Here is a 14688-nt window from a genome sequence, read left to right as displayed (position 1 = left end):
TGCTATAATGTTATGTTTAATGCCATCTTTAGGCAACATAAGAGAAATATATATACTCTCTTTACATGGGGAAGTATATTATCTTCCTCATCCCATTATATATTGTATGAGGCAAATGAGTTTCTTTTGCCCTGTGGGCCAGAACAATAATCTGCCTCCATGGAAGTTAATTTGATTTTAGTAAAGTAAAACCTTCCAAATAGTAAATTTTCAGATTAATGGGGCTAGCAGGTGGGTAAACAGAAATCACAGACTACATGATAGGAGAGGAAACAAAGGAAATAGAAAGAAACTTAAAAAGGAAACATTAAATTACAGAAGACCAATATATAACATAATGGATAAAGGGGATTAATCCCTTAATGAACAGAGTTCAAATTTGACACACAGTACCAACAACAACTGTGTGCTTCTGTAATGCAAACAATTGCAGCTAGCTTCCAAAGACTGAAAGCAAAGTTACTGGCAAAGACGTACTGGGAAAATAAAACATGAGAACAAGGATGACTCTATTTAATCAACTGCACTGAATATGGTGGGGCCAGGGACAAAGCATTTTTCAGTGACTTTATGAGGAAAAAGGATGTAATCTACAGGATAAGTAACTGTCAAGAACTTTATATATGCAGTGAAGTTGTAATACACAAACTTTAAACTGTGGAAAATAGAAGAATTATACAAACTTGATAAAATTGGGATATTTTAACATACTCCCTTAGTGTGGATGGATAAAGTGGTAAAAATACAGTACAACTGTAGAAAACTTACATAATAAATTTGAGCTAGTAAGATATACGAGGATCTGTTACCTATGAAGAGGAATGTGCCTTTATCTTAGGTCAGGATATCTGGGAAACAATCTCTAGGATGGAGAAGATAGACATGTAAGAAGTTTGTTGGGGAGTCCCCTCAGCATCAACATCTTTAAGGGAGTAAAGGAAGTAATACTGGACAGAGGGAAAAATTGAATTGGATACAGTCATTCCAGAGTCCTCAGATGGTGACTCAGTTGGACTTTGAGGAGCAGCATGACCTTGGAAAAGGTGGCTCTCTGTACCTGAAGACAATTCCAGGAGAGAGATTTGCTGAAAACTCAGCAACCAGTACTGCTAGCAGCTGGAAGGGATCCTGAACCGGGGATCAGAACAGGCACCACAGGACTCACTGTAGGACATCTCTGGTGCCATTTGTTCCTATTTCCTTCATACAGTAAGTTCTGGAGACTGCTCCTCCAGGGTTTTATTTGGTGTTTGTTCCTTGAGTAACTTACAAGAAGTTTAATGGGTCAAACCCACTCCTATAGGTGGTCTTGAGGCCACAGCTGATACTCATCTCTCTGGTCTACTACTAAGTCTAAATACCCTTCGCCCCAGCCTAATACCTCTGTGGTCTAAGATGGTTTGCCTGGTAAAATATCCCTTAGGGTTTTAGTACAAGTCAGGACTGGGAATGGGGTTCCACACAGTAACTCAGAGACCCAGTCTCCACCATATGCATAGTTCCTGGTCATTGTGTCAGGGAAGGAGAAAGCCAGGTGTACTGCCTCTTCTATGCTTTGGCCTGGAAGTGACACATCACTTCTGCTCTGAGCCCATTGGCAGAACATGAGGATCTGCCTAATTATAAGGGACAGGGAAATGTGAAAGGCAGACTTCAGAATGGTGGTGAGCATTAGTCTCTGTCACAGTCTACCCTTCTGGTCATCAAACATTTCTTTGCTCCCTTGATTCTACACCTAGTACACTCACCCCCTGGTTAGGGGAGATAACCCTAAGTCCTAGTCTGTCAAGGTATTTATTTCCCAAGTGATGGAACATAATCTCTACTTCAGATCCAGTAAACAGTCCCATTTGGGAAATTGAAAAGTTTAGTCATTGGTCATTTGTAATTTGAAATTTTGTTGGACAGAGGTTCCTGCATGGTAGGTACAGTCAGGTAAGCATCTGACTCCTAATTTTGGCTCAGGTCATGATCTCAGCATCATGGGATTAAGCCCTGTATTGGGATCCATGCTTGGCATAGACTCCCTGTCCCACCACACATGTTCTCTCTCAAATAAATAAACACACCTTTAAAATTATTTTAAAAAAGACATTCTGTTGGGAAGACACTGTGTCACTTCCCTTGGGGAAACTGGGGGTGAGGGTTGGTTAGTCCCTAAATCTCATTTCTGCAAGTAATGCTCTGTCCACTGTTCTCTGTAGTACCTGGCTCCACTCTGTGAAGAGTCTTTCTTTTCTACTGTCCTTTTGAGTACATCTGAAGTGGTTATTGGAAAATGTGTTCTCCTTGGGGTCTGCTCAGCTTTCTCAGCTTACTATCTGTACAGGATTGGGGGCCCAAGTGTCCTTTTAAGGCAGTCCTTTTCAATCTCGACACTTGATGATTTGGATGAAGAGTTGTTTCTTTTGAGGAGCTGTCCTGTGTATTGTAGAATGTTTAGCACATTCCTGGCCTCTACTCACTAGATGCCACCAGTACCCCTCAATTGTGACAACTGAAAATGTCTCCAGACCCTGTGAACTATCCCCTGGGGGCAGAATTGCCCTGAATTGAAAACCATTGTTTTCAGGCTAGAAAAGTCACAGCCTAATGGAGTTTTTTGATAGTACAGCTCTCTCAGAAACTTAGAAGCCTTCTTCTTTTTAATTACAGTTATTTTCATAGCATATTTGTTAGTCCCTGGCTGTATATCTTCGACTTAATGTCTGCCTTTAAGCTTTCAGGCTTTTCTGTTGGCAAGTCTGAGACATTTTCATCAACTGAAATAATGTAGTTCTTTTTCCCTCAAGGGTTTTCAGATTTATTATGTGCAAATAATGCATGAAAAACAAATCCAAAGTATTGGTGGCTTGACATAACATTGCTTGTTCAGGGCTCTGCAGGTTGGTTGTGTGGCACTGCTCCAGATCATGGGGTCAGACAGGGTTTGTCCTTGTTCAGCTTTCAGCATCCAGGCTGAACGAGTGGCTGGCTCCCTGAGGCACATGATTTTCTCACGGTGAAAGATAGCAGAGGAGAAACCAAGCTAAATCAAGTGTATTTAATCAAGTATATTTAATCAAATCGAGTGTATTTTTCAGATTTGGTGAACATCATATTCCCTCACATTCCATTGCCTCAACAAATAATCTCTCAAGTCTCATTAATAAAATGGAAGAGTACAGATGGTCATTTATGGTGATTCAACCTAATTTTTTGACTTTACAATGGTGTGAAAAGTGATATGCATTTCATACTTTGAATTTTGATTTTTTTTCCTGGGTTAGCAGTATGTAGTACACTAATCTCTCTTGATGTTGGGCAGCAACAGTGAGCCACAGCTCCTTGTTAGCTATGCAGTCCCAGGGGTAAACAACCGCTACACCTACAAGTATTCTGTACCCGTAGAGTCATTCTGATTTTCACTTTGAGTACACTACTCAATAAATTACATGAGATATTCCAATACTTTGTTATAAAATAGGGTTTGAATCAGATGATTTTGCCTAACAGTAGGCTAAGATAAGTGTTCAGAGCATGTTTAAGGTAGACTAGCCTAAGCTATGATGTTTGATAGGTTAGGTGTATTAAATGCATTTTTAACTTACGATATTTTCAACTTATGAGGGTTTATTGGGACATAACCCCATTATGAAGTCAAGGAGTATCTATATCTTGAGTTTGGTGGGGAAGAGATTTACTGGACAGTCTGCCCTTTTTTTTTTAAAGGATTTAGTAACATTTAATTTTTCTAGAATGGCAAGGTCCTAAAATTCTAGATTCTGATGCCCTTTCATTTCTGTTTTTAAACTGGCCAATTCTTTCAAATGCTGCCAGTAGCCACCAACACACGACTAAAATTTTGCTTTCCAATCTCTTCTAGAGCAGGGGTCAGCTACCTTTTTCTATAAAGGCTTGATAGTAAATATTTTGGGCTTTGCAGGTCATAGAGTCTCACAGCTATTCAACTCTTGCCATTGTAGCACAGAAGCAGCTGTATACAGTAGGTGGTTAAATGGGCAGGACTGTGTTATAAAATTTTCTTCACAAAAACAGACAGGCCTTAATTTGTCAACCCTTGTTCTAGAGTTTCAAGTTAATTATGCAAGTGCTGTGCTTTCCAAGTTATTGCAAGGGGCAGTATCATGAAATGTATTGCTATTACATAACCTGAATCACCTGTCCAACCTCTGGTATTAGTTTCCCTGCTGCCTGCTGCTAAAGCTGCTAAGCTATGATCCTGTGTTCATAATAGTAACACCCCATTTCTGACACTAATTTCAGTGTTGGAACAGACAGGTATAAAGGAGAAACATTTCTAGGTGTCTCCTTTACATTATTACTTCTAATACCAAATGTGTGGTAGTTTTTCCCACACAAGCAAGTCCAGGTTCTCTGGACACAAGCTGAGTGTCTTGTATTTTAACTCAATCCTGATATTACCTACCTGGAAATAGCATCAGATCCAACAGGTTAAGGGATCAGTCCTACAAGTGCTGGCTGTTCAGATGCCAATCTCAAACCCAGGTTGTTACCTGTGGTTCTGACCTACTGGCTGGAATTCAGAGGTTTGCAAAAACCCCCCTCCTCAGGCTCAATTAATTTACTAGAGTGGTTCACAGAAATCAGGAAAACATTTTACTTACTAGATTACCAGTTTATTACAAAGGACATAAGTATATGTCCTTTGTATATACAAAGGACATAACAGCCAGATGGAGAGAGGTATTGGGCAAGGTAAATGGGAAGGGGAACTGCTTCCAAGCCCTCTCTGGGTGTACCAGTCTCCCAGCACTTCTACATGTTCAGCAACCTACAAGTTCTCCTTACCAGTCCTTTGGTTTTTTTTATGGAGACTTTATTACCTGACATGATTGATTAAATCATTGGCCTTTGATGATGGAACTCAGGCTTTAGCCCTCTTCCCTCCTTGGAGGTGTGGGCTAAGAAAAGCTAGAAGTTCCAACCCTTTAATTACTTTGTTGTCTGTCCCACCCCCGCAACCAGCCCCCATCCTTTGGAACTTTCCAAAAGACCTTGTTATCATAAACTCCTGTATGGTCAAAAGGGACTTTATATATTTATTTATTTATTTATTTTAAGAGCCGGAGTACAGGGATGAGAGAAGGAGTGATGCAGAGGGAGAGGGAGTGAGAGAGAATCTTTTGGAGCTAGACATGTGGGGCTCAGTCTCAACTCTGAGATCATCCATAACCTGAGCCAAAATCAGGAGTCCTGTACTCAACTAACTGAGCCACCCAGGTGCCCAGAAAGGGACTTCTTATGAATAACAAAAGGCCCTCCTTTTCATCTTTTTTGCTCTTCACTTGATCTTAGCCAAAAGGCCGAGAAGCGATCATCATCTTTTTTGCTCTTACCTTTTAGATAATTCTAAGGGTTTTAGGAGCTCTGTGCCAGTAGTTGGGACAAAGACGAAATATGTATTTCTTATTATAAATTACAGTGTTACCACTAGGCTATGTCAGGGTGACAAACCCTAAATTCACAGTAGCTTAACACAACTAAGGTTTATTTTCCATACTGTGTGTCCAGGGCAGATCATGGTGGGGAAAGGATTCTGCCTTACTTAGGTGCTCAACAACCTCAGCTGACGGAATGGTCCACCTGGTCCACCTGGAATGGTACTAATCAATAAAGCAGGGGAAGAGATGACAGGATGTTGTACATGGCCCTTCTATTCTTTGCTCCCACTCCATCCTTTTGACTAGAACTAATCACGGTTAGGCCTTGCATGTAAAGGAAGCTGTATGTATGTATGTATGTATGTATGGGGGAGAAGTTGGAATATTAAGTTAGTTCTACTTCCTCTGCCACAAATTTATACAAATTCACTTCTTATTCTCATATATAATTAGCAATGTTAGTAACATTGTAGAAAGGTATAGATTGTTATACAAAGATGATTTTCAGGCAGTATTTTTGAAGCATTTTTTTTAAATGTTTTTTTCTTGATAAAAAATATTTCTAAAAAAAAAAATTGTATTGTGCTCTTAACCTTTCCAAAATAAAGTATTTAAGGTTGGAATCTTATTTCTAGGCTAGAATGCAGTAGTATAAAGAGCCATTAATCTTTATCCATCACAGTAGACACTGAAGTGGTATCAAAGCTTGGAATATGTAATTCTTGAACAGGCTGTGTTACTTTGCTGAGATAATGTATTTTGTAAAAAATCTCATTTTTTTAAAGATTTTATTTATTTATTTGAGAGAGAGAGAACATGCTAGCAGAGGGAAGGCAGAGGGAGAGGGAGAATCTCAAGCAGACTCCCTGCTGAGTGCTGAGCCCGCAGGCTGGGAACCCATGACCCTGAGATCATGACCTGAGCCAAAATTAATAAGAGTTGGGCACTCAACCAACTGAGCCACCTGGGCTGCCCTAAAAATGAGATTTTTAAAAAATCTGGTAATTTAGTATGCAAGTGAGCATAAATGCTAGCTTAATAATTCTCTTTTTACTATAATAACTTTGAAATGCCTTACAAATTGCTTTTATTGCACTTCATTGATAATTGCTAATCACAATTCCTAGAAAATAAAACATGACAAATTCTCTAATATGTATGTATGTATTCATAAGTGAAAAATGCCATGAAGCTAGTTTTTCAGAATTGCCTGTTATGAATCTGAATAGTAATGTTGATTATAATGAGAGAAATTACAGTAGTTATCAGGAATTGTTTTACAAGTGATCTAATAATGGGATACCTGGGTGACTCAGTGGGTTAAGCATCCGAGTCTTGATTTCAGTTCAGGTCATGATCTCAGGGTCATGATATGGAGCTCCATGTCAGGCTCCCCGCTCAGTAAGAAGTCTGCTTGAGATTCTCTCTCTCCCTCTGGCCCATCCCGTGCTCACTCACTCACTCCCTGTCTGTCAAATAAATAAATAAAATCTTTTTTTTTGAAAAGTGATCTAATAACTTGTGAACTGTAAAATGTTTATATATATCATAGCAGTCACTTTCTGTCTTTAATATTTTGAAGGACTTAAAGCCCAGTAATATCGTGGTAAAATCAGACTGCACTTTGAAGATTCTTGACTTTGGACTGGCCAGGACTGCAGGAACTAGTTTTATGATGACACCTTACGTAGTGACTCGCTACTACAGAGCACCTGAGGTCATCCTAGGGATGGGCTACAAAGAAAACGGTCAGCAAACACTATTTACTTGAAATACCGTTTTTTGCTTTTGTTTATCAGATTTCTTGTGTAAACATTTAAGCTGAAGTGCATAGAAGTTAATTGTATCACTGAAATGTTTATCAAAAGTTTGAAAGTAACTATAAATTTTGTTATAAATGTTTGGAAAAAGTTGGGGCCCCTGTTTATTTAAATATAAGTACATAACTATCAACACTACAGCTGGATAAAGGATTTATTGCTATGGCTCCTAAAACAATATATGCCGTTCACTTGCCTATAACTTGAAAATGAGTATTTCTAACAGGGGCTCAAGGAAGTATATGGTGTACTGACAGTTTATCTTTAGTATAATCCTACTTTGTATTAGGATATTTGAACATACTTCCAACCTTACGAAACTAAAGTTATAATACTTAGTGTAAACTTTAAGAGCTACAGTGAGGCCATTCTGCAGAGCTGATGAGATAATTAAGGTGATCTTTCAGAAGAAACAGTATTTTATCAAAGCCTTGTGTCCCACCTTACAGAGATGGCATTATTTTATGTGGGTATATTCAATTAAATATTTCAGCATTAGAATCAAGGTTGAAGAAAATTATCAGGCATGTAGTCACGTATTCTTTAAAATGTTTTATATATGTGTGTGTACATACATGTAATTTAAGGAGTTTTGTTGAATCTCAGATATTTAGGATATAAATAAATCTACACAGGATTATTATGGACTTAAACTATAACTTTTGAAATGTGGTAATTTCATCCAGAGTACTCCCTAGAATAGGACCTTAGGTGTGTTTTTTAGCAAGCAATCTGAAACAGCGGTTCACTTTGAATCAAGAAACTATTACTTCAGTCTTCAAGATGTGTTTTTTAAAAAACAACATTGAACTGAGGATTTTAGCTTAATTTCCTTTGCTTTTCTGAATTAATTAAAAACAAATACTTTAAATATTTATAATTATTCTTCTCTTTAACATGCTGTTATTTTTTTTACTCTCTAAAATTGTTTTATACCGTAGAATTCAGTGAGTCGGATTTAGTATTAGACTCTTTTCTTTTGAGAAATGAGATTTCCAGTCACCATCATGAAGATTGCTTTTGCATTTGCTGTATAGTCACAGATACTGTGTCACTCAGTGTCCTATAAATGTGATCTTGGAGATAGCTTCCTACCAGAAATTAGCACCAAGACAAACTATCATATAAAGAAGTGACATGCTTTCCTGTCTTAGATAGGAATTGTATAGATCACTTTATTGCCCTTTTTTGCCTCAGGAAACAAAGTCAAACATAATGCTTAATCATGATAGCATTAGCAGTAAGGTTAAACATTAGAACGTCCTTCTTTCAGTAACATCCCACCCCCACTTGTTTTAACAACTTTGTTTTGTCTTTTATTGCAAGCTACCATAAAGCTTTTTGCAAACTGTAATACAATGGAATATATTTAAACTAATAGAGTAAGCAGTTAGGCCATTTAAAGCTAGTTTTGTGTTTGAATCAGTTACACCATATTTTGAGAAAGTTTTCACTAACCCAGACAATATCTTCTCATGCTTGCAGCTTTTGAAATTTGTTTAAAAAAATGTTTTTCTTAAGGTTACCTACATAAATTTTGTCCTGGATATTTAAAGTTTGTCATTCTCTGAAATCTATAGGGAAAATTTACTGTGGTAGATTTATTCCAAAAATCAAAACCCTGGAAGAGAATTGTTCTCTGAACTGGTTTATGAGTATTACCTTTTCCTCTAAAATTTTATTCTTAAAAGTTGCATCATGTAGATTCATATGAATTTTAATAAATTTTAAAGAAACTTTAGTTCTACAGGATTTCCAAAATTTATTCCCACCTTTGTTACTAAGATTGTTTAATGGGCTGGCAGTCTCTTTATGATAACTTTATTAGAAAGTACAGACTTCTGATTTCGTAAGTCCACCAGCATGGGCACCTCTCCCTAACACTTACTTCTTCCCCTTTCTTCTTTTGCTCTTAAAAAGGACCTTGAAACTTCAAAAACAAATGCAAGTTTCTAAGGCTTTCTTTTTAAATTGCTTATTCTTCCCCTCTTCTATTAAACTGCAACCACCTACTCTTTTTTTAAAATTGAAGTATATAATAAGCATATATTATTGTTTCAAGTGTACATCATAGTGATTCAAGTTATCATATACATTATGAAGTGATCACCACAATGAATCTAGCTATCTCCTCCTCTTTTTTTTTTTTTAACCAAATTTTCAAACCAGAGATAGAAAATGTCAGGGTGTATTAATGAACCAGGTGGAGATCTCCAAATTGCCTTTTTTTTGGTCTAGCAGATTCTTTTCAGCATTGATTAGAGCTCCCATTAAAAGTTGATGAGGGTCAGTAGGTCAATGAGGAGACCTTTTTAGGTAATAAATCTGTGGAAAATATTAAATCCAACGAAAACTAACTTCTTAAACCAAAACAGTTTGGTTTTATGGGTTGAAAAACATTTAGGTGGAAAACATAAAATAATACTTCTTTTACGAAGTTTTCTTCATTGATTATTTGTTCATTCTTTATGCACTTGTTCCTTTTGGGATAATACGGTAAAAGTAGCATGACATTGCCAAGAAAACAATAACTTTTAATTCAGAATAAACATAGGACTTTTCAAATAAAATTACCCAGTTTGAAATCCAGTTTGAAAATTTCTGAAGAGCTTTTTAATTAACTTTTTAACTGTAATGACTCATAGAAACACATTTTTCTGTTAAATATTTTAATATACTAGATTATTTTTGCTCATGCTTTTTTTAATTTGGCTTAAAGAGAGAGTATAATGCACAGTTGAACTTCAAAATAGTATTTAAATAACTTTAAATTTTGCCACCTCATGTTCATTTTCAGCCTTATTTGCAAAGATGTATTCAGTTCTGTTTCGTATTTTATAAACAATTTTTAGAGACAAAATATATAGGTTTATCAATTATGTGATTTCTGTGCATAGCTCTCACTTTAAAATTAGATATGTAGTTAAAAGGCTATACTTCACATTTGCTTTTGTGAGTCAAAGCCTTTTGAGAAATATTTTGTGTTTTAAATTATTCCATTAGCTAAAATTAAAATCACTTTTTTCTTTTTGTGATGTTTTGCAATTTTTATATATGTAGTCATATTATGCTTCTTTGATTTTAACGACGTTTTGCTTTGCTTTTCCTTCTTTTGTGCTGCAAACATATAGTGGATTTATGGTCTGTGGGGTGCATTATGGGAGAAATGGTTTGCCACAAAATCCTCTTTCCAGGAAGGGACTGTATCCTTGTGCTGCTGCAGCAGTTAAATTAGTTAGGTGATGAACTTCCTTATGTTTTCTAATGAAAATAAATATAGTGCATTCATATATATGGGTTTCTTTAAACAAATATAAAGTTTGTGGCTGTTATAGTTCAAAAATTGTTGAGACAAGAAGCCGAACTATCTGTAGGCTGCATCTGGCAGTAGGACATACAGTCTCTGCTGGTAGTTAGAGCACATTCTCTGTCATTCATTTTTATTTTATACTGCTTTCTATAATTTTAAAGTATACATGGTGTATGTGATTTTTTTTTAATGTTTAAATTTTTTTTTTTTAATTTTAACCAAAATCTTTATGTTAATGTCATTGCATTTTGTTTTCAGTTGACATTTGGTCAGTTGGGTGCATCATGGGAGAAATGATCAAAGGTGGTGTTTTGTTCCCAGGTACAGATCGTATCCTTATCTTTGGCCTAAAATGTAGTTTCTAAAGGTCAAATGTATGATAGCACTTCAGCTTGGTCAGGTATAATGTTTTGTCACTCCCTAATAATAAAATATTGTTAAATTACTCTTTCAAAATACCACCTGCTATTTGACATAGACTTTCCTTTCCCTCATTTATTGTTTTATATGTTAATTCTGACAACTGCTCAAGTTAATTATCTACAATTACTTGCTGGCTTTGAGTTGATTATTTAACCTAAATCAAAAATCATGGCTTGCATTAAAATTTCTAATAATTATATACTTGAGTAAGTCTAGAAGTACTTAGGATTTAATATGAATTTTAGACTTGTCTTTTGCTTCTGTTCATCCTTTTGTTCCCCCAGCCTCCACCTCTTTTGTTAATGTCCTGTGTGTTTTGTGGCTTTTGGTTGTTGTCTCATTGCTCAACATAACATACTGATTTTTTTCATCTGAGAATTTTAGCAATAATAGTTTTATATTGTGGTGAGTAGATTTGGATCCATTCTTTTTGTTCATCAGACTAGTTTTAGTATTTCTATTAACAGTGATCTGTTATGTGTTTATCAGTTAGTAACACTTAGAATTGTTGGAGGAGGAGGAATGGGAAAAGCCATACTTACGGGTTATAATAAAGTTTGAGTTGGTCTGCACGAAGGACTTGGACTAGGATGAAAAAGACCAGAGAATCTTAACCTCACGACTTACCAAAATGCAGTCTCATTGTCTTAAGTTTAGAGCTTTAAAAACATTTTAATTAACATAAGCTAAACAAAGAATGGTAAAAGAAAATGCCACTTTTGTTAAAGCCATCATTTTTATTGCTACTGGTTATTTTCTGTTAGTGCAGAAAACAAAAAAATGTAGGACAGATTATAACTTCTTATCCTCCAGGAAATGCATTCACATTTTCTGATAAGCTGGAAAAAAAGATAGATTTGGTATTCTAGAATTGTGTACAGTTGAAATTTAGAGTCCTGTGGGTAGTAATTATCTTTATTCCTTGAGTCATTTATCATTTGTATTTAGAATTTGTGTGTTTAAGCTTCTCTTTTAATGGAAATCAGTATTAGTAGTTATACACATACAGTAAGGTTAAGAAAGCTTATTTATTGATCCTTGCTATCTACAGTCATTGCCTTTTACAAAGTGGCTATAAGACAGAAGATTTATAACTGCCACATTCTTTCTTAGGATTTTTTAAATTGCCATTTTCTTGTTATTTTAATATAACTATGGCTAATGTGTTGAACATTAGATACAGAATATTTTTCTTAGCTACTTGATATTAGATATTGATCAGTGGAATAAAGTTATTGAACAGCTTGGAACGCCATGCCCTGAATTCATGAAGAAACTACAGCCAACAGTAAGGACTTATGTTGAAAACAGACCTAAATATGCTGGATATAGCTTTGAGAAACTCTTCCCCGATGTACTTTTCCCAGCTGACTCGGAACACAACAAACTTAAAGGTACTTTTTATAAATATGTATATTTAGTCCCGTTTGAGGTGTGTGTGTTTGTCATATGTTTTTGTGTGTGTGTATATATGTGTATGTGTATTTATGTTCTTAAGGGATATAACCCAGTGCTCTCTCTGGGTGGGGGAACAAAGTGGAAGGTTTTAGTTCATTTTTTCTGTTGTTTTATTTTTATTTTTTTGATCATATGCACGATTTTATAGTAAAATCTATTCTTTTTAAACCATACACTTTTTGATAAATGATAGTTTCAAGTTTCTAAAATTTATTTAAAAACTTTTATGAAATACATGTACATTAACATCATTATTTTTACAGCCAGTCAGGCAAGGGATTTGTTATCCAAAATGCTGGTAATTGATGCATCTAAAAGGATTTCTGTAGATGAAGCTCTCCAGCACCCATATATCAATGTCTGGTATGATCCTTCTGAAGCAGAAGCTGTAAGTTCTTTTCTTAATGTTTGAAGAATATATTGAATTAAAGATAGGTTTGGAGGAGACTTTTTAATTTTAAAAATATACATAAATGGTTGTGTTTTTCTGTTTTTTGCATGAATAGCATCTTAAGTTAATGAGCATATCCAAGCACCCCACACACAAAATAAAGTTAGATCCTACTGTTTCTTGCCTTTTTGCTTTAGTACGTGATGCGCTAGAATGTTGAGCGCTTTGGGAAAACTAGTTACAAAACAAACTATTGTGTCCAAAGCATAACACAATTCTGTGATATAAATGTGACAATTTCAAAAACCAGAAGAAAAGAAAAAGACAGTTAAACATCTTTTTTCCTGCCATGAAATGTCATCCAAAACTAGTCTCTATGTAAGAAGGTTGTTGATGATTGGTCAGTGTTGGTCTAATGATGTATTTTTTAAAGTCTCTGTCTGGCTAATAATTCAAATAATTATAAAGAATTTATATACTCCCAATAAACTGACTCAGTTATCATTGCCTTGTGTTTTTCAGCCACCACCAAAGATACCTGACAAGCAGTTAGATGAAAGGGAACATACAATTGAAGAATGGAAAGGTAACATTCACCAGATTCTCAGAGATGAAACTGAAAGAGCTTATGGATCTTTATGTTGATTTATTCATGTTAAGGAAATTAAAAATACTTTCTATTATTCATAACTGGTATTTGGTAAAAAGATTGTTAACATTTTTACAGAAGTAGAAAGTAAGTCTCCTCTGTCCCTGACTTAATCTGAATCTCTCAGGTTTCCCACCACGGCACATTTGATGCTTTCTAGTATATTTACATTCTTCCATAGTGTACAGATATACAAACTTGTGTTTGGTTTCTCCCTCTTTTCCTCTCCCACCCTGTGTTAATCACAAATGGCTGTATACTATGCACACTTAGTTGATATAATCATTTATCTTTGAGATTATTCCATCTTGCCCCACATATCTGACTCATTTGGTCTAATAGCTGGTTAGTATTCTGTTGATGGCTGTGTCATAATTTCTGTATTCATTCCCTCTTGAAGAGCTTTAAGTTCTGTCCAGTCTGTTGTTGTTACAGACAACTCTGCAGTCTTCTTGTGCACGTTGTAATAACATGCCTGTAAGAAAAATCCTACAAGGAGATTTGCTAAACCAAAGGATTTTTTTCAAGTATTTCCAGATTACTCTCCAAAGAAATTACAGCAGTTTATATTTCTATCAGCATTGTGTAGGAATGTCTGTTTTACCCCCACCCTCACCAGCAGAATGAGTTAATTTTTAATCTTTGTGGATCTAATATAGTAGTTCTACTTTGAGAATGTGGGTAAACGTTAATAATGCACTGTCATAGAAATGTTAAAATATTTCTTCCTTTAGAAGATTCACTGGATCATTGAGGCAGACAATTTTTAGATCCTGTTTACTTCCTTTTGATTTGTTGTCATTTAGTAATTTGACCACTTTTAGCTACGTGACTTTGGGCAGGTCACTTGGTCCCTTCTTTACCTGGTCTTAAAATGGAGACATGTTATTAAGAGCTTAAGTACCTAAATAGTTGGAAAGGCTAAAGGTTGTGGGGAGGTATAAACCTGAACAAGTGTTCAATCTGTGAATCTGTTTGGGAAGAAGGACTTTGATTCTTTTTTCTTAGAAATAACCAAGATTAGTTTTCTCTGAGTTAACTTTTGGGAAACATATAGTTAGACTCTACAGACCTCACCAGAATGATAGAATTGAGTAGAACCTAGTACATCTGTATATGTAATAAGTAATGTACAAGGATATAATTGTGGACCAAAGTATGTATTAAAATAGCTTACCTGATGTTTTTATATACATCATTATATTTACAATTGACGTTTATGTGTTTCTTGT

The 14688-nt window shown here is 35.5% G+C and overlaps 1 protein-coding gene across 2 annotated transcripts in view; it reads left to right on the top strand.

The window, feature by feature from the left end:
* Positions 1-14688, top strand: part of MAPK8 (mitogen-activated protein kinase 8) — a 100885-nt gene that overhangs the window by 78058 nt on the left and 8139 nt on the right. For both annotated transcript variants that reach the window (XM_080822885.1, XM_080822884.1), the window contains exons 6-10: positions 6988-7153; positions 10794-10865; positions 12170-12352; positions 12680-12804; positions 13330-13393. In XM_080822885.1, the coding sequence (XP_080679011.1) occupies positions 6988-7153; positions 10794-10865; positions 12170-12352; positions 12680-12804; positions 13330-13393 (610 nt within the window). The remainder of the gene's footprint in view (positions 1-6987; positions 7154-10793; positions 10866-12169; positions 12353-12679; positions 12805-13329; positions 13394-14688) is intronic.

The sequence above is a fragment of the Martes martes genome (assembly GCF_963455335.1).
Source record: "Martes martes genome assembly, chromosome: 14".
NCBI lineage: Eukaryota > Metazoa > Chordata > Mammalia > Carnivora > Mustelidae > Martes > Martes martes.
Note: the sequence above shows the minus strand (reverse complement) of the source record. Positions and strands in the feature narration are given on the sequence as shown.